The sequence below is a fragment of the Cadophora gregata genome, assembly GCF_030347475.1.
Source record: "Cadophora gregata isolate MNR1 chromosome Unknown scaffold_1, whole genome shotgun sequence".
NCBI lineage: Eukaryota > Fungi > Ascomycota > Leotiomycetes > Helotiales > Ploettnerulaceae > Cadophora > Cadophora gregata.
The window spans coordinates 292,478-316,058 of record NW_026695924.1 but is presented as its reverse complement, the minus strand read 5'-3'; the positions used below and the strand labels follow the sequence as shown (position 1 = coordinate 316,058).

The 23,581-nt window shown below is 42.1% G+C and overlaps 4 protein-coding genes across 4 annotated transcripts; 1 reads left to right on the top strand and 3 right to left on the bottom strand.

Moving 5' to 3' along the window:
• Positions 1–5: 5 nt before the first annotated feature.
• ONS95_000075 (uncharacterized protein) lies at positions 6–1,916 on the bottom strand (the record flags this gene model as incomplete). Its single annotated transcript, XM_058493214.1, has 5 exons — positions 6–325; positions 378–1,049; positions 1,100–1,171; positions 1,224–1,603; positions 1,663–1,916. The coding sequence occupies 5 exons, from the start codon at positions 1,914–1,916 to the stop codon at positions 6–8; spliced, it is 1,698 nt and encodes a 565-aa protein (XP_058363414.1).
• A 762-nt stretch (positions 1,917–2,678) lies between these two features.
• On the top strand, positions 2,679–4,914 carry ONS95_000074 (uncharacterized protein). The gene is made up of 3 exons (XM_058493213.1): positions 2,679–3,796; positions 3,847–4,087; positions 4,191–4,914. The coding sequence occupies exons 1-3, from the start codon at positions 3,131–3,133 to the stop codon at positions 4,811–4,813; spliced, it is 1,530 nt and encodes a 509-aa protein (XP_058363413.1). The 5' UTR covers positions 2,679–3,130; the 3' UTR covers positions 4,814–4,914.
• Positions 4,915–5,180: 266 nt separating this feature from the next.
• Positions 5,181–7,628, bottom strand: ONS95_000073 (uncharacterized protein; the record flags this gene model as incomplete). The annotated part of the gene is made up of 2 exons (XM_058493212.1): positions 6,714–7,628; positions 5,181–6,657 (listed from the first exon to the last, which is right to left on the bottom strand). The coding sequence occupies exons 1-2, from the start codon at positions 7,478–7,480 to the stop codon at positions 5,181–5,183; spliced, it is 2,244 nt and encodes a 747-aa protein (XP_058363412.1). The 5' UTR covers positions 7,481–7,628.
• Positions 7,629–9,863: 2,235 nt separating this feature from the next.
• On the bottom strand, positions 9,864–12,226 carry ONS95_000072 (uncharacterized protein). The gene is made up of 5 exons (XM_058493211.1): positions 12,197–12,226; positions 11,557–12,143; positions 10,970–11,500; positions 10,811–10,916; positions 9,864–10,743 (listed from the first exon to the last, which is right to left on the bottom strand). Exons 3-5 carry the CDS (start codon positions 11,096–11,098, stop codon positions 10,079–10,081), a joined length of 900 nt encoding a protein of 299 aa, XP_058363411.1. The 5' UTR covers positions 11,099–11,500; positions 11,557–12,143; positions 12,197–12,226; the 3' UTR covers positions 9,864–10,078.
• Between the last annotated feature and the right edge of the window lie 11,355 nt (positions 12,227–23,581).

The window sequence follows — 23,581 nt, the reverse complement described above, 5'->3', positions numbered from 1 at the left end:
TCCTCTCAAAGCTTGGACTTCTTTTCTTTCTTCCACTCCGCAGCTTTCAATTCATTCCGCTTGATCTTCCCACTGATGGTCTTCGGCAAGAAATCCGGATCAACGAGCTGGATCTTCCGTGGGTACTTGTACGGCGCTGCATTCTCTTTGCAGAAATCCTGCAGTTCTTCCACGATCTCGTTGCTGTCTTTACTATTTTTGAACTCAGAAGTTAGAACGACAAATGCCTTGACCACCTCGCCTCGAGACTCGTCGGGTGAAGAAACAACTGCTGATTCTGCGACTCCGGGGTGCAACTTTAGTGTCGATTCGACTTCGAAGGGACCTGACAAGTCCAGTCAGTTATCCTATCTTGATGATTCATGGGGAGAAAATACCTATTCTGTACCCAGAAGAATTAATGACATCGTCAGCTCTTCCCACAAACCAATAATATCCATCCTTGTCCCTCGTCGCTCTATCACCCGTCAGATACCACTCTTTCCCGCCCAGGTCCTTGATTCTCCTGTCCAAGCTCCCGTCAGGCCGAAGATACCCGTCAAACAGACCGAAAAACTCTTCTGAGCTCCCAGCCGGGTTTCTGTTGACCAGGATCGCAATATCGCCCTCTGTGTCCGGTACACACTCCGTACCGTCTGACGAGATGATCTTCAGCGGGACTCCAGGTGTCGGCCTGCCCATCGATCCGGGCCTGATGGCCGTACCAGCGAAATTCCCACACGTCAGCACAGTTTCCGTTTGTCCATATCCATCAAAAATCTCCAATCCAGTCATCTTCTGCCATTCATCAATGACACTAGCATTCAGTGGCTCTCCGGCACCAGTACAATGAGCTAGTGCTTTCGGCGGATTCCGTTCGAGAAACTTCTTGCTTTTCTGGAGGACTAGCTGTCGATATGCTGTTGGTGGTGCGCACAGCGTGGTGATGGGGTAGGTCTGTAGAATGTGTAGGAGGCGGAGCGGGTCAAATGCCCCACGGTCGTCGTGTACGAAGAGTGTTGCGCCGCAATTCCAGGTCCCGAAAAAGGACCATGCTGCTTTTGCCCAACCTGGAAATGATATCAACAACATGCTCGAGTGAGAAGAGCATGTGACTTGCCTTGCTCAGATAAGTTCCAGTACACTTTTCCAGGGCTGAGTTGAAGCCAATGTTTTCCTGTCAAGGTATGTGCTGCCCTGAAATTTAGCGCAGGCTGTCGAGGAAATCTCATTTAGATACACACCTAGGGGATATGAAATCTGGTTGTGCTGCACCATCTTTGGAGGACCCGACGTTCCAGACGTAAAATATATCAGAGACGGATCGCTTATCTGAAGTCGAGGACTTTCAAAATTAACAGATGCATCAACTAACTCAAGGCGTTGGTAGTAGTCGATGATAGCGGAATCGCGAGCTTTTTTCGTCTCATCAACCTGCACTACGATTTTGACTGTCGGACAGCTGTTTCTAACTCTCATGAAATTCTCGACGCTTGTCTTGTCACCAAAGAAAGCTGTCGCGCCCATTAGCTTACAGCGAAACTCGATATCCTTTGCCACTAGTAAAGTTGTCGCCGGACAGATGACGATTCCACTGCGGATGGACGCGAGTGCTATCTCCCACCTGTGGTTGTCAACATGAAAACCGTCGATCTATCGGCACGCGGGGAAAATGCTACGTACCAGGCTGGAGTTCGAGGAAGTATCATCACCAGTCTATCCCCTGCTGACAGACCCAGTTTCTGAAGGAGGGCGGCGATTCGATGCGACTGTCGTTCGAAATGGCTGTACTTCAACATTCGTGTCTCGGACAGATCTTGAGATACCCAGTACATAGCCACTGATTCTGGATCTTTGGCTGCCCAATAATCTACTACATTTCTGGCAAAGTTGAAGTCTTTCGGCTTCTCCAGCTGAGATTTTGTGAAGTGAGCCATCCTCTAGATTCTGTCCTCAATGTCTCGAAGCGCTGCCGTTGCTTGGCAGTTCAGAAGTGGCGAGGGTCAACTTCAGAATAATAGTTGCTCGTGATGGATCTTCTTCTCGAGGGAATGTTATATTGTAGAAGAATATGGTTGAGCATAAAGATGTCCAAACTTTCCCTGGTTCTGAAATTATGGAATTATTTGACGTTGCCGCGCCTCCGTGTTTCCCACAACATTGGCCGTGCGGGGTACATTGCCGCCATCACTAGGTGCTACCAAGAGACTGGTTCGGAACTTCTATCGACTGTGAAAGTAAACTTGAGATTCTGGGCAACTAATCGAAATCAGATCATCATCAACTGGTCTGCACCGCAAAACGCTTGACAAGATCGCGCACAGATCCAAGTTTGTCTGAATGGTATATCCAGTCCTTGCTGTACACTGATTGAAGCTGAAATGTGCCAAGTGTGGGGATCTCGCTAATCTGGAGCGGGGACGGTCCACGGTCCGTGTCAAACATCAACAAACGTACCGAGGCGAAACGAAGCACAACGTTCTCTTAGAATGGGATAATGCCAGTTTTGCGTACAGACGGAATTGTTTTAACTGATGCTTTGATAGTAACAGCATAAATAGAAGTCCATCTGTTCACCATCCTACATTCTGCTTCGCGTATCGGGTATACCAAGACACCGAGCACCATCTGTTACGCCGAGGTGGGCTCTGGCTACATAGATCATCAACTGATACGTGTTATTGGAGGAAGGGGATATTGACAGGATTATGAATGGAAATCATGACTTGTACCATGATCTAGAGGCCCACGTACCAATGCGGATTTCTGGCTGTCTCCCCACTCTTGGTTCACGACCCCTATTCCATAAGCGAGTGAAGAATCAAATAAAGGTCCAAATCTACACTGTGATGTAAGCACAAAGATAAGCGCGTCAACTCTTACCGCAATGCATATCATCATTGGCAAAATGGAAGGGACAAGAATGACGAAAAGCTTGGCTGGGCAAGAAACCAAGCCTTTTCCCACCATTGAGTCAGCACCAGAAGTCTTGGCTGCTTCTGGAGGCCGTGACGGGGTTTGTGGCAGTGCTTAAGGTACGATGTGGATAAGCGCGTTTATATTGGCAACGACATCGCGACATGTTGCAAAAGCTTCATAACACAACATTTTTCGGACTCTTGTCTCGTTCTGTATAACCTTCCTCTTACCAATGACAGCCTCCGCTAACTTAAAGAACCTTGAGAAACAGGTAGGAATGACAGATGCATCATCTCATCCTCGGCGAAAGCGTCGTCCAGCACCACGGACTACAACAGGGTGCCTGTGCTGCAGGATGAGGCGTAAGAAGTGTGACGAGACCAAACCAGAATGTCTGGGATGTATTCGGAATGGTCTAATCTGCTCTTTCGGCTCCAAGGCACATGATGATCATGGGAAGGCGGACACACAGAGAGATTCGCCTGAGCAGAATCAAGCACCTTGGCGTACCACGTCCGCCAAAAGATACCCATCACTCCAAGTCTGTAGGGCGCCAGGGACTCCATGGCTAGCAAAACCTGCATCTCGTCTGCTCTTTGACCACTATCGCGGTAGAACCGCCGGAAAGCTAGGGGGCATTACCGGACCCAAGAATCCCTTCATTGCATGCATCTTGCCTCTTGCGGAAGGGGATAGCCTTGTGATGCACAGTCTTCTCGCATTAAGCGGATCTCATATGATAAACGGGAATGACTCCGAGGCTGTAGCGTCCAGTACATGGATCCACTATGGCCTAGCTGTGAGAGGGCTTAAGCATGCACTTACCGAGAAGGTCGTCAGCAATCAAGCCGACACGGCAAAACTGCTAGTTACGTGTTTGTTACTCTCGCACGTGGAGGTGAGTTGTTAAGCTTTTGCAGCTTTGCGTGCAGCTGATTCAGAATCCAGATTATTGCTGGAAATGTCAATGGGGCTGTTCTGCATCATCTTCGTGCTAGTCGTCACTTTGTACTCTCACTTTCTAAGGAGTTTGCTAAGCGGAGCGATACCGATATACGAGGTTTTCTTCTCGAGCTTTATGCTTATCTAGCGTTAATCAACAATGTCACTCTGAACCTGGAATCCGAAGCCCGACTGATCCCTTTTGATCCTTTTATGTTCTCTCTCAATTCTCTCGAGGCATCAAGCAGTATGTATCTTCTCTCCCATACCTCCACCTTTCCAGAAGTATACCCCGCCAACTCCCAACAAGCTCCTAGATGTTGCCGATGACTGACCCCTCTACGTCGTAGGCTTCGGCGTCATGTTCGGCTGCGGACACGAGCTGTTTGAAATGATTCCTCGTATCTGCGAACTCGGTGTAGAATGCCATAAAGATAAACTAGGTGTCTTCTCGTCTTCCCGATCCTCATACCTCTACGTAGCCTTGGAAGGAAAGATCATTGCGTGGCAACCTCCTCTACGAAATGGAATTCCGTATTCCGGTGACTGGCTGATAGCAGCTGAGATTTACAGGAGGGCGCTCTTAGTATTCCTTCACACCACATTCTACGGTCCTCGAGTCACGGATCATCTGCTGAGATCATCCGTGGATGATGTGATCGACTCCGTTATTCCTGTATTTGAGCAAATGCTTGGCTGGATTACGCTGGACGAGAATGGCAGAACATGCGAGCCAGCTATTGCGACGACCCTGCTGTGGCCATTGACAATCATCGGGTCCTGTATGGTGCAGTATGAACACCGCGAGTATCTCCGAACGATACTCACGACCTCGCAATATGAGATGCAGTCGCTATCGTGCGTCATGAAGTTGTTGGATTGGCTTTGGGAAGACCCGAACGATTATGTGTATGGACCTTATGGTTTGGAGATGGTTATGAAGAAACGCAAAATGAATATTTGTATTGGCTGAAAACCACCTGCTAGGTTCAGGTGAGAGCGATCGTGGCAAGTCTGCCAATTTGGGGGTCCGAGCATGTGTGAGAAGGTCTAGATACGATTGAACTTTGACAGGCTTCTGAATTTACTCACTCAGATACTGAGTTCGGGATGATATGAAGCAGTATTCGCTCAGTTTCTTTGGTCTTTCTACAGATCGCCTTGTGCTGACACTGCGCGTGTGTTATATGAATCAATGATGCCAATCAAGACAGGACATAGAAAGATACATGTGACCCAGCATTTTCTCGAGGCACGGGGCGGATCTTCAGAATAAATTCCGTGTAAAAAAATGTAAACAAGCACAGCACCCTACAAACCCAGCAAAACGCCAACCAAAATCAATACTCCTTATTCACATCTACATTACTGAATGTCTCAGTTCCATCATGAGCACCAGTATCTCTGAACACCAACTCTAATTCATCCTTCTCGTTAACCAGTACTCCAACCGGTTCCTGAAAGACTTGCAACGTTTGCAAACCAGCGCTGATTGCCCCAATATGTTTCGGCGGAGTAGAATTCAGCGCCAGTGCCGTAATCTCCGACGCCGAATCCCAACTGTTGGAGCTGTATCCTAGGGCCAAAGTCGCAATAAGGGAAATCAAGACGTACAGACAATAGACGCAAAGGATAGCGGCTGCAAGCCTGACGGGCACTGATTCAAACGTGTACCCGATAAGTGATCTCCCAAAGACGTCAATGACAAAGGAACGAGCTGGATCAGGGATAGCGAGGAGACGAATCTCTTCGTCCGGAAGGGTAAGATTTCCAGGGCGAAAGGTCGCTTCTCGATATTCGGTGGCTAGTGGAGGGGAGGTTATATTGGTAATGAAGACGCTTTGGGGCGTTGACTGATCTGTTCTTCCGTATGTGGTGTTCACGTATGTAACATTGACAGCTCGGGCTGTAAGTGCGGTTGACATGGCTGTGGAGATGATGCCTCCAATGAGTAGGGAGGCGATTGCGGGTTCTGCCACGTCGTTTGTTCCGTTCCATGGCTCTTGACCTTCAACTTGAGGAATATAAGCTTGGTCAAGCAGGTCTTTCAGAGTGGTGGATGGTGTTGCCGATGGGTTGAACTGTTCGAATAGGTCCACGTTGGCGGTCGCGTTGTAAGCCCATGCCGGATCTATGGGAATTATATGTGCTGCATCGGGTCCTCCGCCTAAGCTGCCTTGTTCTAAGATGGCACTGCTCTCATCCGTGAGATAAGCCTGCACTTGGAAGAATTCTGTTATGTTGACGATGGCTGGGAGCCAGGCTGCGTCGATAGAACATGTTGCGTACCACGGTACTACCCCTTCTCCTAGATTCTTGCGATCTGGGCCGACCACAGCGACTATCGAAGACGAGAAGTTGGAATATGTTGGCGGTGCTAGCCATGTAATATGCGATCCATTTTTAGATGCAACATAAGCGTCGTCGAACTCCTGTAGCGTCATATTGAGATCCGCATAGATCCACCCGACGGACACTCCTCCGAAATCCACTCTCAACTTCAGCGGGGAGGTAGGATCCATGTCGATAATGGGCATAGAGTCACACCCGTGTGGATAGACGAACGGCTGTTTGCTCATGAGTGACATGTAGGTATCATATGTACCCCATTCCGCATTGTTGCACGCTCTCATGGCGTCCGCCGTTATCTGTAATGGCGTCCCGATAACGAATCCACTTTCATACGTATTCAGCATACGTATACTGAAGCCGTCCTTGATGGGCGCCCCCAATGAAGCTTTAGTAGTTTCGCTGACGGAGAAGAAATTATCCTGGGTTCCTATATTGGTGTCTAATTTACTGACGGCGGTGAAATCACTTTCGAGTACATTAGCAAGACCTCAAAGTAGTAGAGTAAAACAGGACAGACTCACGCTCGTCCAGGCGTCTCTAGGCTCATGCGAGAAGGGTAGAGATTCTCCACCGCTGTAGGAAGTGTTCCTGTACACTCACCGAACTTTGGGAATATGGGTCGCGGAATCATAAGAATGGCACTCGATGGCCCCACAGAAGCAGCCAACAGGATAGCGAAGACAATATGCAACACCAAGACGAGTCTCCTAATCCAGATCATCCCTTTACTCTTCATAGTCCCCAGCATCTCGGGCGACCAGATAAACGCAATGCTGGATATTTGCGCTGCAGCAAACAGCGATCCGAAAGGGACCCGGCCACCCTGAGTAATCTCGTATCTGATGTGAGACAGCAAAATAGTCGCAATGGAAGCCTGCATCAGGATCTCGTGAAATTTGGCTGCGAATTGTAGGACTTGAAATGCAGAGTTTGGCTCCACGATGGTCGTCATGCCAGCAAGAACCAGCAAAGAGACGCAACCAGCGATTGGAGGAATATGCACGAGAGACCGGATCACAACTTTCCATCTATTTCGCTCAATTGCAACCTTGGGATATTCTTCGCTGTGGCGCCAAGGCATGCAACTATTGACTGCTTGAAGGCCAATACTCCGGAAGAAGGCTTCTCCGTATTTATACCATCCTCGCTTATACCTGTCTCCGGGATTTGGTGTTGTCCTCGTGTTTGAGGTTTTGAGATCGTATACTCCTTCATGGCTCGTTTCTTTGCCTGCGGAGTAAGAATATGCATCCGGCGATTTCGAGGCTGAGGGTGAGAGCACGGCCATGCTTCAATGATCGTCACAGAACCACAAGTTGATTGCAAGCAAGCAGAGTTCAACAACTCAGGTCTTGTCCGAACAGAACACTGATTATGTTGGGAAGATGAAGATGAATGCCAGCAGCTTACTTTTATTGCGACTCGAGAATTACAAGAGAGGAAAACCGCGACAAAGTCTGCCTTGCCGTTGAATCCAAATTGAGGTTGTGGTGGCTGAAGGAGCTGAACACCAAAAGGCTTGGCTAAAGCTTGAAGCCTTGCCATTTTGTTCCAGGCTCAGCTCCCATTGATACGAGCTTTTCGGACCATGGCTAAAGAGTAGCCAGAAGAGTTTAGTGTGTATACGCCACTGGACGTTCTAGGCAATGCACGCCTGTTTCTACGCTGATGGAAGAACAGTGCAAGTCTTCAATGTGGCTCGCTAATCATTGGCCGACAGCAGAGTCCCTCGCAAACATGGCCACTGCCTTCAGAATCAATGATAGAATGCCCCACAGCGATAGAGAGCTTCGTGTTGGCGATGAGAAAGCTATCTGTGGGTAGCGATCAAGCGACTGCTACTGGAGCATTACTGCCCTGGTAACGCTGACGCAGTCGGAACCTCGCGCTCAGCGCCAAAGGGAACTGAGCTAATTCATATTTAATGGAAATGCTCTTATTTCTACACTATACCAAAGGTGACAAAAAGAAAGATAAAGGATTCGTAAGGAAAGCTTCTCGGCGGCGGCCAGGTTACCAGTAGGTACACCAACCCCAAGTTATTTCTCACGTGATGAGTTCTACCAAGCGAAGAGACAGGACGTGGTATTGGAGCTGAAAGGGGATGCCCGGGGTCATTCTTAGCACCTACGTCGATCGTGACCCTTCAACTCTTCTGAATCTCAAAGTTCCAGGTAATGTAGCCAAAGATTCCAATCTCCAGGACCAGGTGAATGTCCTCCACCACCCACACTTGACTCAAAATTACCAGCCACGACGATTGCCTTGCATGAACACGGTATATATAGCCTCCATCTTGTTCAATTTCATTGTAGCAAGTCGTGGCCTGCGACTGCGCTGAAAGCAATATGATTGTTTACAGAACATCGTACATCACTCGGTGGATGAGACCAAGACCTCGACTAAGGAATAGAATAGTGCTTGATTTGAGAAAAGTCTCTGAGTCTGCAGGCAAGAAGCATGACAGAGAGAGTCTGGTATGCTGTGAGTCAGAGAGATGGCATCGATAGTTGCAGGACTTTCGACACTCAATTTGCGACTGACAACAACACTTAACCAGTCGCCTCGCTTACAGACGCCAAGAACAACAAAACAACATAGCTAGGTGTGAAACTCAATCAACAACTCCAAATACACCCCACAACAAGAAAACGCTCCTCGATTATTCAGACATGCTCCGTAAATCTCTACGTCGCCAAGAGCTTCTTGTATCCCGGTTTCCCCTCCCAAGACAAGACAAAATGTGATGCTTGTTCATATACACTCTGCCTTGTGTATTTTTTTTACAGTCTGGGGGAGGAAGGGGTTTAGCTACCTACCCCGCACGGGAGGAGGATCCTCGTGAGTTTAAAGTGCGGATGGTGAAGGTGAGTGCTTCACATCGGTATTCAGTAGTCACCTCTGTTTTTGTTTCACTTTCAAAACAGCAGCAGTTAATAGATGACAGAGCCGTATTAACTTCTACATTCTCCTCTCTCAACGTAACTCAACAAGTCAGTAATACAGGTGGTGAATAGTCGAGTCTTGAACTCATATATTCATAAGTCTACAAGTATTGTATGCAGATAATTTCAAGTCCTTTTCTCTTTCTTCAAGCCTTCCCGACTTTTCACTCTTCCCGCACTCTAGATTCTGTCAGGTGCAGTCACGCATACCACCCACGGCCTTTCACCTCTCACCTCTCTCCCAAGCATGCTAATGCCCCCATCAGAATCTTACCTAGCTACTAGAACAGAAGAACCTCCAGTTCAGCTCAGTAGTGGTAGCCAGACTTTATTAATGGCTTTGTGGAGGCAAGATTCTAAAGAAAGATGTTCTGTTCTGAAGGATACACCTAAGAGAGACCCGCACCGAGCGAGTTCCTAGAACGTCGAAACACGATATGGGGAGTGAGTACAAAGTTAAAATTTATGTGATCAAAAACAGACGTGAGATTAACAATGACAGGCGAGAAAAGACAATAGAGAGGGAAAGAAAAGGGAAAAGAGGGATACACAAGACGAAGAAATACGTATAGGTATACAGCTAGGCGTGACTCGCGTGAGGAGAGGGAGGTTCGGAAGATGTCGATGATGGTGGAGGGAAGAAGGATACAGGGGAGCAGAGTGAGGTGAAGTATGAAAAGTTAGCTAGAAGGACAATTACTGGAAAGGAAAAGCATATCCACAAGAGCTTTAATCTGGATCTGGGAGAAACTCTTTCCGTTCTCGACGCTACGCCCTTGCAATGAACGAAATGCCGGCCTCGCTTTCCATATTCCATGATGAGGAGTTAATCAGTGTAATTAGTATCATTGGCCTCCCGCGCAGAATAAAACCAATACCTAATTTATACAACTAAACAAACAAACACCAGCTACTCATCCCAATCCTATTCCCACCACACTCTACTTCTCCCACACCCTCTGAGTCTCCAACTCCACATCCCCATAGCCCATATCCCTCCCCGCATAAAACCTCCCCTTCCTCCCCATCTTCGTCTCCGTAAGCCACTTCCTCAACGTCGTAAGTCCCTTGACCACACAGAAAATCACACAAATCGCCACCGCAATCCCAAACACATACCCCACGACAGCCGGCTTCCCCACCCCTCCTACATTCTCCTCCTTCCCCTCCGCATTAACGACACGCCTCTCCGGCTCTGGGTTCAGAAAATTATACACATAATACCCCTTCGTGGCGTACGTCACATACGCCAAGCCCAGATAACACGCCAGCAAGAGAATAAGATACAGCAGATGGATCCACGGGGCGGGATTGATCCTCGTGAAGAGGATCTCGAAGAGTGCGAAAGCGGAGTTCAGCCCGTGCTGGCTGATGTTGGACCACAGGGCGAAGGTGGTGGGGAAGGGGCGGGAGGAGAAGAGAATGGCCCAGTAGACGATGGTGACGAGGAGGGGGAAAGTGGTTATGGTGGTGTGGAAGAGGGAGTGTAGGGCTTGCAGGGGGCGCGGGAACCGGTTGAGGAGGGGGGTTCCGCCGTGGAGGGCGTAGGAGAGGGTGTGGATGGAGGAGATGAGGAAGTAGAAGCAGATGCCCCAGTAGCAGAGGACTGGTTGCGGGGGGTGGTGGTTAGTAGGAAGAAAGCTTTGGAGAGGGGAGGAGGGAGAGAGACGTACTGGTGAAGAAGGAGAATGAATTCCTCACGTCGCGCGCGGAGAGGCCGTCATGACCACTGAGTTCCCAGCCGATAATGAAGAACGTTACTGTAAATGCATAGAGGGACTGTATCTTTATGAGCCAGATGTACTGCTTTGTAGTAGTGAGGGAAGACATACAATTGCCGCGCGAATCCCAAAGAGTACCCATGGTGGTAATAACCAAGAAGTCTCGAATCGATGACTTGGATCCCATAGATCGGTGCCGAATTTAAAGTGTTGCGCAGAGAAGATATTCAGTTTCGCCATTTTTTGTCTTGCTTCTGGCTCTGCGTCCTCCCAATGTATATCTCTCCTTCTCTTTCTCGTTGCCTGTCTGCCAGCCTGTGTTTCTGTAGTGTATGCGCGAAGTTACTCGTCCAAAGTATGGTTCAGTTCGATTCTGCGAATGCGACGAGACCTGTCTGTCTTCACAGGGACGCGCACTCCGATGTATTTCTCGTCCGTTCGTCTCGTCCACTACCAGCCTTGCAGGTAGGCTTATTCTCGCAATATCGGCAATTATTTCGTCCGTACTTATTCGATCCGTCTGTCGCAAGAAAATGCTATATGCAATTAACGTCGACGTCCAGAAAGGAAAAAAGCTTGAACTGGCTTGACAGGAAAGGAAAGGATAAAGGGGAAAGATGGTTGTGGATCCCAGAGTTTGGTCTGCACGAGGTTATCCCGGTTCGTGGTGGTGGTGGTGGTGGTGTGCGGGTACGTACTACTGTATGATATCCCCACAGTACCTAGATTGAATTGATAGGTAGTGGAGATGTCTCTTCACCAGTGTTTGGAGCTTGCTGTGTGCTGCGGTGCGGTGCGGTGCGATGGGATGGATGTCGTTGTACCGTATTATATTTACCAATTAATAGAATTTGTGAAGGAGGAGAATAGAATAATGCACGATGATGCGATTGAAAGATGCAGGATTTTATTTTTATTTTTATTTTTATTTTAGAAAAGTCAAGACTAGATTGATTGGCTTTTGGACTGAACTACCCTACCAAACTCACCACTCTCGGTTGTGGGTGGTGTCTAAACCTAACCTAAAATCTTCATTCAGCCTTGAAAGAAAGCTCGAAAATCCGGATTTAGTACGAAAGTACCCTGTCTCGCCTGTCCTTGTTGCAGAATCAGGGAAGGTGGTCTACCCACGCTGGAAGGAGAATGGAGCCCGTGGGCTAGCTGGGGACTAGATGAGAGGGTAGCGAGCACGATTGGTTCGTCTGCGCTGGGTCTAGGAGGGTTAGAGGGTTGGAGGGACGGGGCTGGACCCTTCATATACCGTATCACGATCTTATTCCATTTCCTAGGTACCAACTTCCAGAAAGGCTTCAAAGATGGGTCTTGGATCATATTTACCTATTTACCTATTTCATCCGAGCTTTAGGGATTCAATACCCGGGTTTGCACGTAAGTGGGAACTGCTTTATGACGAGGTAGGTCATTTGAATTGACAAGAATCCCAATTCTGCAAGTGCTGCGATATTTAAGAGTGAGTGAGTGAGTAGTCTTTTTCAATAGTGGCAAGGATATCTCCGATATTGGAAATTGGAGATTGGGAGTTGGGATTTTGGGCTGGTCTGGGAACCAACGACCTCGACCGAAGCCGAAATTTAAACACGGCGGGCGGGGAGGGAGTGGTGACCCTGGTTTGGGTTTGGGATGGAGAGAGATCCCGAGTTGGGGCTTGACTGCCGATTGGATGGGTGTGGATCGGTCAGCCTTGAGTTCTTGTCAGCCTTGTCGTGGAGGAGGAAGGCTGATGACGGTTTGAGGTCGGTCCAAGGGCATCAGGCAGGACCTGGAGATATTTGATATTTGAATCTATCGTCGTTATGTTAGAATCTGAAACCAAAGATCGCCTCTTGCAGCTTTGACTATGGATAACAGATCCACAGGTCGGCATGAAGCAAATCGTCACGTCACCACTAATAGAGAGTCCTCGGCTCGGTCACACCTCTCAATCGAGACCAACGAAGATCTGAAGGATGGATTCCCAGACCTTCAGGGCATGAATCTTTCTAATGGATCTCCAACAAATCCTACACTTACATCACCTATTTTGACTGTCCAAACCAGCATAGCATGAACCAACAACAACACGAAACGGCGTGGATGGTACGCTTACATCGCGCATTCACCCATACCAGTGTACCGTACAACACTTACCAATCTTCGGTCTCGATGCGAAGAAGAATCTAGACCTCACATTCCATTCAAACTGTTGACCTCATTTACCCCCTCCCCAGCCATCCGATCTCATCTCACCCCGATTTCCCCGCTCTTCAGACGCACACCTACTGTACCATACCATCGCAAAAAGCAAACTCCGAAACTCAACGGTCATACGTAAACAGTACAGTAGTTCGTGGTTCGTAGTTCGTAGTTCGTAGTTCCTCGCGACGAGCACGAGCACGAGCACCTCATTACCGTAGCGAGGCGAGGCGAGGCGAGGCGAGGCGAGGCATACAAGACACGAACCCTACTACCCTCGCATGCAGGAAAGAAAAAGAAAAAATAAAGGACTGCCACTCGAAGCGGCATTGACCGTTGAATAGAGTATTGAACGCTAGTTCTTACTAAATCTTAAATAGGCACGTAAAAATATAAGAAGTTAAATCATAAGAATAATAAGAATAATAAGAATAATAAGAATAATAAGAATAATAAGAATAATAAGAATAATAAGAATAATAAGAATAATAAGAATAATAAGAATAATAAGAATAATAAGAATAATAAGAATAATAAGAATAATAAGAATAATAAGAATAATAAGAATAATAAGAATAATAAGAATAATAAGAATAATAAGAATAATAAGAATATTAAGAATATTAAGAATAATTTTATTATTATTAAATTTTTATCTTTATAAGTTTTTTATAAACTTTATTATAATATCTTTTATAACTTCTTTTATAAGTCTTCTTATAGCCTTCTAATAATACTTAAACGACTTTTTAATAAGTCTTTTAATATCTTCCTTTTATAGTTGCCTTTTAATAGGTTTTCTAGTAGCTTTTTATAGTGTTTTAAAACCTCTTTTAATAGCTTTATTAATAAGTCTACTAAGTCTGTTTCTTAATATAAATTTTATTAATAGATCTATTAATAACTTTACTACTAGTGTGTAGAACTAATAGCTTCTTTAATTATAACTTTCTCTAATAGGTTTTTTAATAACTCCTTTTATTTATATCTCTTATAAATCTTTTTATAACTTCTCTTGTAATTTCTTTTATAACTTCTCTTATAATTTCTTTAATAATTTCTTTGATATCTTCTTTATTAATTCTTTTATTAACTTCTTTAATAACTTCTCTAATAACTTATTTATATAATAGTTCAAAAGTCTATAATCTCTTTTTTATAACTTCTCTAATAACTTCTCTAATAACTTCTCTAATAACTTCTCTAATAACTTCTCTAATAACTTCTCTAATAACTTCTCTTATAACTCTTTTTATAACTTCACTTATAAGTTCTCTTATAATTTCTCTTATAATTTCTCTTATAATTTCTCTTATAATTTCTCTTATAATTTCTCTTATAATTTCTCTTATAATTTCTCTTATAACTTATCTTATAACTTCTCTTATAATTTCTTTAATACATCAGCAAAAAGATCTGGCTCCAGGCAGCCGCCGGCTGACCGCCGTAGGCGCTATTTTCGCTATTTCAGCCTAAGTTGCATGTCGATTAATTTGACAGCTAGCGACCCCTAAGGCCGTATATAGTAATTTTAGCCGGCGCCCCTAGCGCCCTAGGCGCCTTCGACGCTATAGGTGCTTATAAGCCTAATTAGGACTAGCGTATAAAATAAAAGTGGGTCCGATTTTTTATTTTTTATATAAGGTATATATCGTGCACCTGACGCACCTAAGGCACTCCATAAGGCGCTCCAGCCAACCAGAGGCTGCTTATATAACTAGAACTCCTAGAGCTTCCTCTTATAAGAGAGCTCTAGAATACCTTAATAAATCAAGACTTTCACACTATATAAAGCTCCTCCCTACAGTACACGATAGTTAAGAGCTACATTCGCTTATTTAAGCTATTATATAAGTATACTACGTAGTACAAGTAGAGTTACAGGTAGTATTAAGAGATATTCATACCGCTACTTAAAGAACTCCTTTAAATACCTCCCCGAACTTCCCGAAATACTCTTAATACTATTAGTTCTATAGAAAGCCTCTCTAATATATTAACGTACCTTTAAGATAAGTTAATTAAACACGAGAGCGATACTCTCGATTAAAGAAAGTAGTAGCCCTAGTAGTAGATAACCTTCTAGTACTATACTGAACTTAAAGGAATCTAGAGATTTATTAACCCTAACACTGATAATATTAGAAATATTATCAAGTAACAACTGAATCTCCCGAGTATTAACGATTTTATATAAGAGGAGACGAATAGTTACCTTAGTAAGTAAATAGCGTTATTAATATAAGCTAACCTAGATTTACTAGTAAAATAGAACACTACTACTACTAAGGAAAGAGAGAGTATAATAGAACCGCTAGCGTCTATAAGTAAGCCCTTAGAAGCTAAGTTTAAAGATATCAAAGTACTCTAGGAAGCTCGAATAAGAGAGTACTTAAATAAGCTAGCTAAATAAACAGCGCTTAATAACTATATTCAGAACCTCTTTAACTAAGTAAATAATACTATCAGCTAGTCTATTCTAACTAATATAATTAATAATAATATAGCTAAGGGCGCCGTAGGACTACAAGCACTAGTCAGGTCTATCAAGCGTGATATAATACCTTTAGACGTAATAGTACTAACCTCTATTATTTCGGACTATACTAACACACTTAGCCTACTAACATATTAAGACAAGAAGTCGCGAATTAAACCTCGCACGTAGTATAAGCTATAGTAAAAGAACTTCTATCTTATAAGAGCGTATAATATTCCTGATATATAAGAAGTATATAGTATACGAGCTTTCCTAAATATAGTATTAGTTTAGTTAGAGACTTAGGCCGCTTAAGTACTCGCTGATATTATAAGAGATAATACTCTAAGACGTCAGTATAATATAACACTAGAGGAGTATAGTCTAGCGTTTATAGCGAATATAAAGGAGCACTACTAGAACAGAGGCAAGGGAGCTAATAGTTTCTACACTACACCGATACTAAGTAGTCGTTCTAATACAAGAGGCTTATAAGACTATTCCGGAAGCTCTCAGAATCGCTCCTGTTTAAATTAAAGAGATAAGAAGACTAACTACCCCTATAGAATCAGATACCAGCACCCTCTAATCAAGTACTAAAAGCTCTGTTTCGCCTATAACAGCTTTCAAGCTAACGGCATAAGATTCCGTCTAAATAACAAGTAAATCAAGAGGATTCGTGAGACTATCTAAGCACCTAAGTACGCAGAACTACGCCGAGAGATCTCTAAGGAAAGCTAGACTACTATCTCTATAGCTCAGATTACTAGGAAGAAGCCTAGTAAGGACTAAGAACCGTCGTCTTAGTAAGCTAAAGGGAAGTACCCCGGAAACATTAACATAGCTACTATTAATTCAAAGCTCTTAGACCTTAAAGAGACACTCGGAATCTATACCGCGGACTTTATTAATATTCCTTATACACTCTTAGAGAGTACTTTAGTTAATAACTATAGCGCCTAGCACTTAGTTAATCACAAGAATAAGCTAGTTCTAGGTTCCTTCAAGAGATCAACTAATAATAATTATATAGAAGCTAGAATATAATAAATTCCAGTAGTCAGCAGAGGGAAACAAGTGTTTAAGAACTCCTTAGCTAAGCTGAACAGTTTAAATACTTAAGACTTATCACTTAATAATATTACTATAGTCCGTGATTTCTATATTAATATTATCTCAGAGGTGTTACTAAAAGATACCAGGCTATAGTACTCAGGGAAAGATACTACTTTATAGTATAAGAAGGTTTAGATAAGCGTAGTTATTAAATAGCTAGTTCAAAAGTTCAACCTGACTTTCTTTAAATATAAGCCTTTCAGATACTCTTATTACTCTTATAACCTAATAACCTTAACACGCACGCCTATTATAATATACCCGACTCTAAGTCATAGCTTAAATAAGTAAGGTTTCTAATTGTTAAGTTAACTACTTAAGGAGCGTTTCGTAACTCCGTAATTATAGTACTTACGCACCGGCTATTTAGGAGAGAATACTCTATAAGTATTACTTAAAGCAGGGAGAGGCGTATAATTCAATAGAGTATCGAGAATCTAGTATAAAGACTATACTATTATATACGCCGGAAACATCATATTAAGACAGGAGTTAGAGAATAAAGTAGCTAAGCTATTCTACTAAATCCTCTAAGACTTATTCGACTTTAACGTAGGTTATAATAGCACTCGCTAGCTACTTATTATTAAGGACAAGTATAGTAAGAAGCTCTTTAGCTATATATTACTAAGTAAGTCAGCTAGCTATATTATACTAGTCTTAGAGAACTTCAAGTATTAGACTAAGCGTTAATATAGACTATCAGTTTATATTATTCGATATAATAATAATACCTTAGTTATAGCTATTTAAGGCACGTTAAGGTACAAGGAATAGACTATAAGAGAAGGGATAGAGGTAGAGAATCCCCTGCTATATACTAAAGAACCTATAAGCAGCGCGAAGCGCGTAAGATAGGAGATTATTACTAAATCTATTAAGATATATGTTTAGGCGAACCTACTAGAGAAGCTTTACCTAAAGGTATATTATATAGTAATCTACTTTTATAATATAAGTCCTCTTATACGCTAAAGGATAAGGAGTCTAAATTAAGTACTCTAGGAATAGTTTCAGAACTATTTTCAGTAGTATGATCTACTAATAGTAAAGAAGCTCTTAACTGACTTAAGACCTAACTAGAGTAAAGTATACACGTATAGAGCGCGTATATATCCAGTTATAACTAATAGAGAGACTAGAAGGAATCATAGAGGCTTTAAAGTTAGCCCTAGGGCGCACGTTAAATACTTAGTTAGTTATATTACTTCTAACTTATATAGGATCTAAGTGCCCTAGCTACGCCGTATAGTAATCACGCGTAATATCCGATTTAATAAGATAATATTCTATTCCCCTAAGAAAGAGAGGAAAGTTAGCTAACCTACCTCTACTCTAAGGAAGCTTATTAAGGACCTAGAAGAGAATGTTATCGCTCTAGATATAGAGTATAGTATTAGTAATATTACCAACGCAGTTATAGCAGAATATATAGCTAAACTAAACGAAGCTATATTTAAAGCTAATATCAGTATTAAGACTACTATACTAGTCGCTAAGGAAGTACTAAAACTAATAGATATTACTCTAATAGAGCTTCTATAAAGCTCGAGGGTAGTACTAGAGGTATAAGAGCCGATAGAAGTCAACTTACTAGAGCTCCCTTAGACCTCTGAATTACCCCCCTACAAGAGTTAGACCTTAAGAGTAGAGAGTAACGATATAATCCTTTATAATAATAACTTCACTAATAGTAGTAGAGATCTAACTCCTTACAAGAGGTTAAGTCGAGCGCCTTAAGAGATACTAAAGCTACAGAGACTAATTATCTCTTACTCTAGTACCAGAGGGACACTATAAGTAGTAATAATACTAGTCTAAGTATTAAGGAGGCGCGCTAATAAATATACTCTTAAGTTATATTACCTAGCTAATAGCTATAAGACCTTAAGCAACAGGTCACTAAGCTTCTAGAAGCTCCTCCTAAAGTAACAGGGACTAAGTTTCTATAAGCAGCTAGAAATAGCCGCTAATAGTAGCGAGCAATAGAGCGTGATCAAATCTAAGTAACTTAAGAAGCCTAGAGAGAATATAAAAGGCTTACCGCACACAGCTATTACTCTATAGTAGTAGCTCTAAAATAAGATAGCTACTCGCGCTTTTAAGAGTTTACTACGACCTTCTATAATAAGACTCTAACACGAGCTAATAGCTATAATACTATTACACTTCACGTAGTAGTTTCAAGTGCTATATCAGATATCTAAGTAGAGGTAAGAGCTTCTAACTTATAAAACTAATATTAAAGGAAGCTCCCGAAGCTACCTAAGAACTAGAGGGAGCTAAAGAGTCACTTATACAGCAAGTAGTTTAAAGCTAATACGGAAAGAGAGATATTAAACTTGGAAGCTCGAGACTATTAGAGACTAATTCCTAGGGAAGACGTAGCTACCTTACCGATTCCCTTAAAGTAAGTATTTACTTACAAGGTAGATTCTATAAGATAGCTTAAGTGTTACAAGTCTTAGATTATAATATAAAATAACATATAAGATAACTCCACGATATTCTCAACCTACGTAGCTATACTCGCAGCGAGGTTATTCCGAGTCGTAATAGTACTAGCAGCTTAATTCGACTTAGAAGTAAAGTAGTTTAACGTAATTAATGCCTTTATTAATATAAAGAGAGACGAGAGAAGCGCCTTAGTCTTATATTTCCCTCCGGAAAGCTAGAAAAAACTAAGAATAGTAGTAGAAATTAACCGAGCGCTCTATAGCTTAAGAGACTTACCTACACTCTAGTATAGCGACTTTATAAAGACACTTAGTAAGCTAGACCTATCTCTACTCGCGGAGGAGCTATATATCTTTATAAACTAGTATAGGACTATCTTTATAGCGTTCTATATCGACGATATTCAGGTCTTATATTATATCAGACACGCTGAAGAGGGCTAGACAATTATAGATAGATTATATAAGGCGTACGAGCTAATAGTCCTAAGAGATATGGAATAATTCTTAAGAGTGCGAGTAGTATAGAATAGGGAAAAGAAGATAGTGTCTCTCCTATATAATATCTATATCAAGAAAATAGCTTAGAAGTTTAATATAGTAGATAGGAAGTGCCCTAACATACCTCTCCTGTACTATAAGCTAATTAAGAACCTTAGTATAGCAACTTTCAAGTAAATCAAGGAATATTAAGAGAAGGTTAAGTTAGTACTATACACAGCTATTATACTCCGGCTAGATATCGCCTTTATAGCCTCTTAACTATCACACTTCCTTACTAACTTAAGCACGCTACACTTAAAGGCAGTTAATTAGACTATATGATATCTATTTAGCTTAAGATTCCTAGCTATTATCTATAGTTAGAAGGACAGAGAGATATACCTTCTTATTACCTTAGACACGTCTTTTACAGATAACACTAAATCGCGTTATTCCTCCCAAGGATTCCTAATTATACTATTTAGAGGAGCTATTATTTAGAAAGCCTCCTGATAAGATACTATTACTACTTCGATAACCGAGGCAGAGCTTCTTAGTATAGAACAGACTACTAAGGAGGTAATAGCGCTTTAAAGGTTCTTTAAAGAGCTAAAGCTTAATATAAAAGCTCCGTGGAATATATTCTGCGATAATAAACAGACGATTCAGCTAATAGTTAAAGAGAACTAGCGAATCTCAACGAAGCTTCAGCATGTCGATATACAGAATATATAGCTACAATAAGAGCATAAAAAAGGGAGTTTTCAGGTAACATATCTCCCGATAAACGACATACCAGCTGATAGCTTAACCAAAAACCTACCAAGGTAGAAGTTTAAAGTATTTATCGCTCTTTTAAACCTTTAAGACTCTCAAGCTGATATCAAGAAGCTCGCTTAAGTTATATAATCTATATAAATACTTTCTTTTATCACGTTTCCTTTACTTCATATTTACAGTTCTTAAATACTATTAAAGAGGAGAGAAGAGGTAGAATTATAAGACCTGATCCTAAGCTACTACTTTAGGGTTATAAAGCTGCGCTAAAATAACACGAAGAGTAAGGGACCCGATCCTAAGCTACGACTTCTAAGTTATAAAGCCGTACTAATACACTAGCCCGAACTATAATAACAAAAGAGTAACGTTCCTAAGCTACTACTTAAAGGTTATAAAGCTTATACTACTTACTAAGAAGGGAGGAGAAGGTTAATTAACCGCTAAGCAGCGCCGGCTATAATATTAACCTCCGCTAAAGTAAAAGCATATAAGGCTAAACGCGCCGCAGGGGCGATAATAGCAGCTCCTACAGAGCCGGAGCCTATTCCTATAGCGCTAAAAATAGGGCAAGGAGGGGGAACAGCAGTCTCTCTATAGAGAGCAGAGGCGGGGGTAGGGGTAGTAGCTAATATCAATAGTTAGATAACGTCTGAAATTTATAAGACTATTATTATAACTTACAGATAATAGCACAGATCTTATCCTTATCCTTATCCTTATTCTCCTTAGCTTTTAAGGCCTTCTAAATAGTAGCCCGGCGAATTATAAGAACTTATATATATTATAGAGTTAGCCTCGCTTAGTACTTTAATATTAATACCTTAATACTTTATTATTCTAATACTATAATATAAGGAAATACTTACACGTGTACTCTCTAGGAGGGCCTAGGCTACTAAGTAGCCGGCGAAGAGTTTAGTAGCGCGAGTAGGGGTAGCGATATAACCTGATTTATTATTTTTATAATAATAAAAACAGCGCGAAGCTATCTCTTCGTCGCGATAAGGGTCGCCCGGTATACCCTGTAAACCACCGCGAATATAGTAGCTATAAGGTATAGCACGGATAGCCCCTACTATAGCAGGGCAGCAGGCAGGAGTTAGTACTAGTACTAGTAGTAGTAATAGTAATAGTAGTAATAGTAGAGTAGCAGTAGCGAGAGAGCTATAGCAGCTATAGGCCTATTTTACAAGTATTAGCGTAGTTCTAACGATTCCTTATAACACTAACTATATCGGAATCTTTAAATTAATAACTTATAGTCTTCTTCTTTACTACACGAGCAGTAGCGAGATTAAAAACACGCGAGGCGCGAGTAGCGCGAGAGCTTTTAGCTATATTTACTAATATTACGTCGAAGTTGTTATTTAAAGAAAGAGCGTTCCAGGGGACCTACTTAGTTTATATATTCAGAGCTACTAAGCGCTTAAGACCTAACGCTATTAGTTAGTATCAACTCCTATTATAGTTCAGGTAGTATTATCTATACTATTTACATCGCTTCACTTACTATTATAAAGCTAAGCGAGGGGGTGTGTTATACACTTAACGCACCTGAGGCACTCTATAAGGCGCTCCAGCTAACTAGAGGCTACTTATATAACTAGAACTCCTAGAGCTTCCTCTTATAAGGGAGCTCTAGAATACCTTAATAAATCAAGACTTTCATACTACATAAAGCTCCTCCCTACAGTACACGATAGTATATTAGTAAGCTTAGAAAGCTTAATAATACTAATCCTAAGGATATTAAAGGTACTTATAAAAGTATACCTTATAAGGGGGTATTATTAGGCTTATATCGCCCGATTAGGTAAGGCGGCGACTCACCCCTGTATAGAATTTACCCGAATCGAATTATAAGCTTATTAGTGATTTTTTAGCGTGGATATTCATAGTGTCAAAGGCTTAGCGAGACTAGTTTTAAGGACATGCGTAGAAAGTGTAGGTCTTTTTAAATTCTCAGTTAAAATCTACACTAGTCTAACTGTTTTTAGTTAGTTTAAAATCTAAAAATAAACTTAACTTTTAATTTTTAATTCTAATTAAAAATATTATATCTTTCCTAATTAGGTCTAGCTTATATATAAAAGTGGGTCTTATAAAGGGCGCCTAGGGCGTATAAGGCGGCCTTTTATTATTTAAGGCCGACGTACGACAGTCTCTTATATTTTAAGGCGCCTTGAGCGTAAAAAGCGACTATTCAGCGAAAACGGCGAAAATAGCGGGTGGCACGTGCACCCGGCGTCAGAATTTTTTGCTGATGTAATTTCTTTAGTAGTTTCTTTAATAGTTTCTTTAATAGTTTCTTTAATAGTTTCTTTACTAGTTTCTTTAATAGTTTCTTTACTAGTTTCTTTAATAGTTTCTTTACTAGTTTCTTTAATAGTTTCTTTACTAGTAGCTTTTTAATAACCTTTTAATAGCTTTTTAGTAGCTTTTTAAAAGACCTTTTTAATAAGTCTAATAGTAGCTTTATTAATAGTTATTATTTAACTTTATCTCTTTAAAAGTTTTATTATATATATAAAGTAAATCTAATCATAGGTATTTATATACTAGAGACCTGTTCCGGATATAAAGCGGATCTTATTATTAGTATTCACGTGTTACCTGAGGCAGTAAGGTAGAAGCGTGCAGCTAATAAGAGTAATATCTAAATAATTTTAACTAATCAGGAAGCGAGAAGGAAAGCTTAGCAAAAGTTGAAAATTTGACCCCCTCTGCCACCTAAAATCCGGCATTCAATCTGCCTCACGTGCGGGCGCGAGAATTTAGTAGAACTAACGTTCAATAAGAGAGAAGATCTTCGTGTCTTAGAGCTCGGGACGGGACCGGGAAAGCCTTGGGGAGGGGTTTGAACGGGCTGGCTGTCTGTCTGTGTGATGAAACGAAACGAAACGAAACATTTTAGTTTTGCCAAGGGAAGGTGAAGTGAGATGGGAGGGGGAGCAGGGGAGGAGGGGAGGAGGCCGGGTATGAGAAGGGTAGGTAAGGCTTGAAGTTGAACGTGAACTTGAACTTGAACGTGGACGAGGCTGAACTTGAAACGAAACATGCATGCTAGAAAGAGGTGGAAAGAACGTGGGTGTGTATGAATTAGGTAAGTGAGGGAGTGAGTGAGCGTGGTGAGCGACTTGGCATCTAGACCTCGAATCTTTTTTAAACTTATCCGAACTTCATTCCGCTTGGAAGAACCTGATGAGAAGGTAGATG

Coding starts and splice junctions, on each gene's coding strand:
- ONS95_000074 (XM_058493213.1), top strand. CDS start 3,131: ATGACAGCCTCCGCTAACTTAAAGAACCTTGAGAAACAGGTAGGAATG. Junction 3,797..3,846: donor TGTTACTCTCGCACGTGGAG/GTGAGTTGTTAA, acceptor TTCAGAATCCAG/ATTATTGCTGGAAATGTCAA. Junction 4,088..4,190: donor TTCTCTCGAGGCATCAAGCA/GTATGTATCTTC, acceptor TCTACGTCGTAG/GCTTCGGCGTCATGTTCGGC.
- ONS95_000072 (XM_058493211.1), bottom strand. CDS start 11,098: ATGGCGAAACTGAATATCTTCTCTGCGCAACACTTTAAATTCGGCACC. Junction 10,917..10,969: donor TTGGGATTCGCGCGGCAATT/GTATGTCTTCCC, acceptor ATAAAGATACAG/TCCCTCTATGCATTTACAGT. Junction 10,744..10,810: donor TTCATTCTCCTTCTTCACCA/GTACGTCTCTCT, acceptor CCCCGCAACCAG/TCCTCTGCTACTGGGGCATC.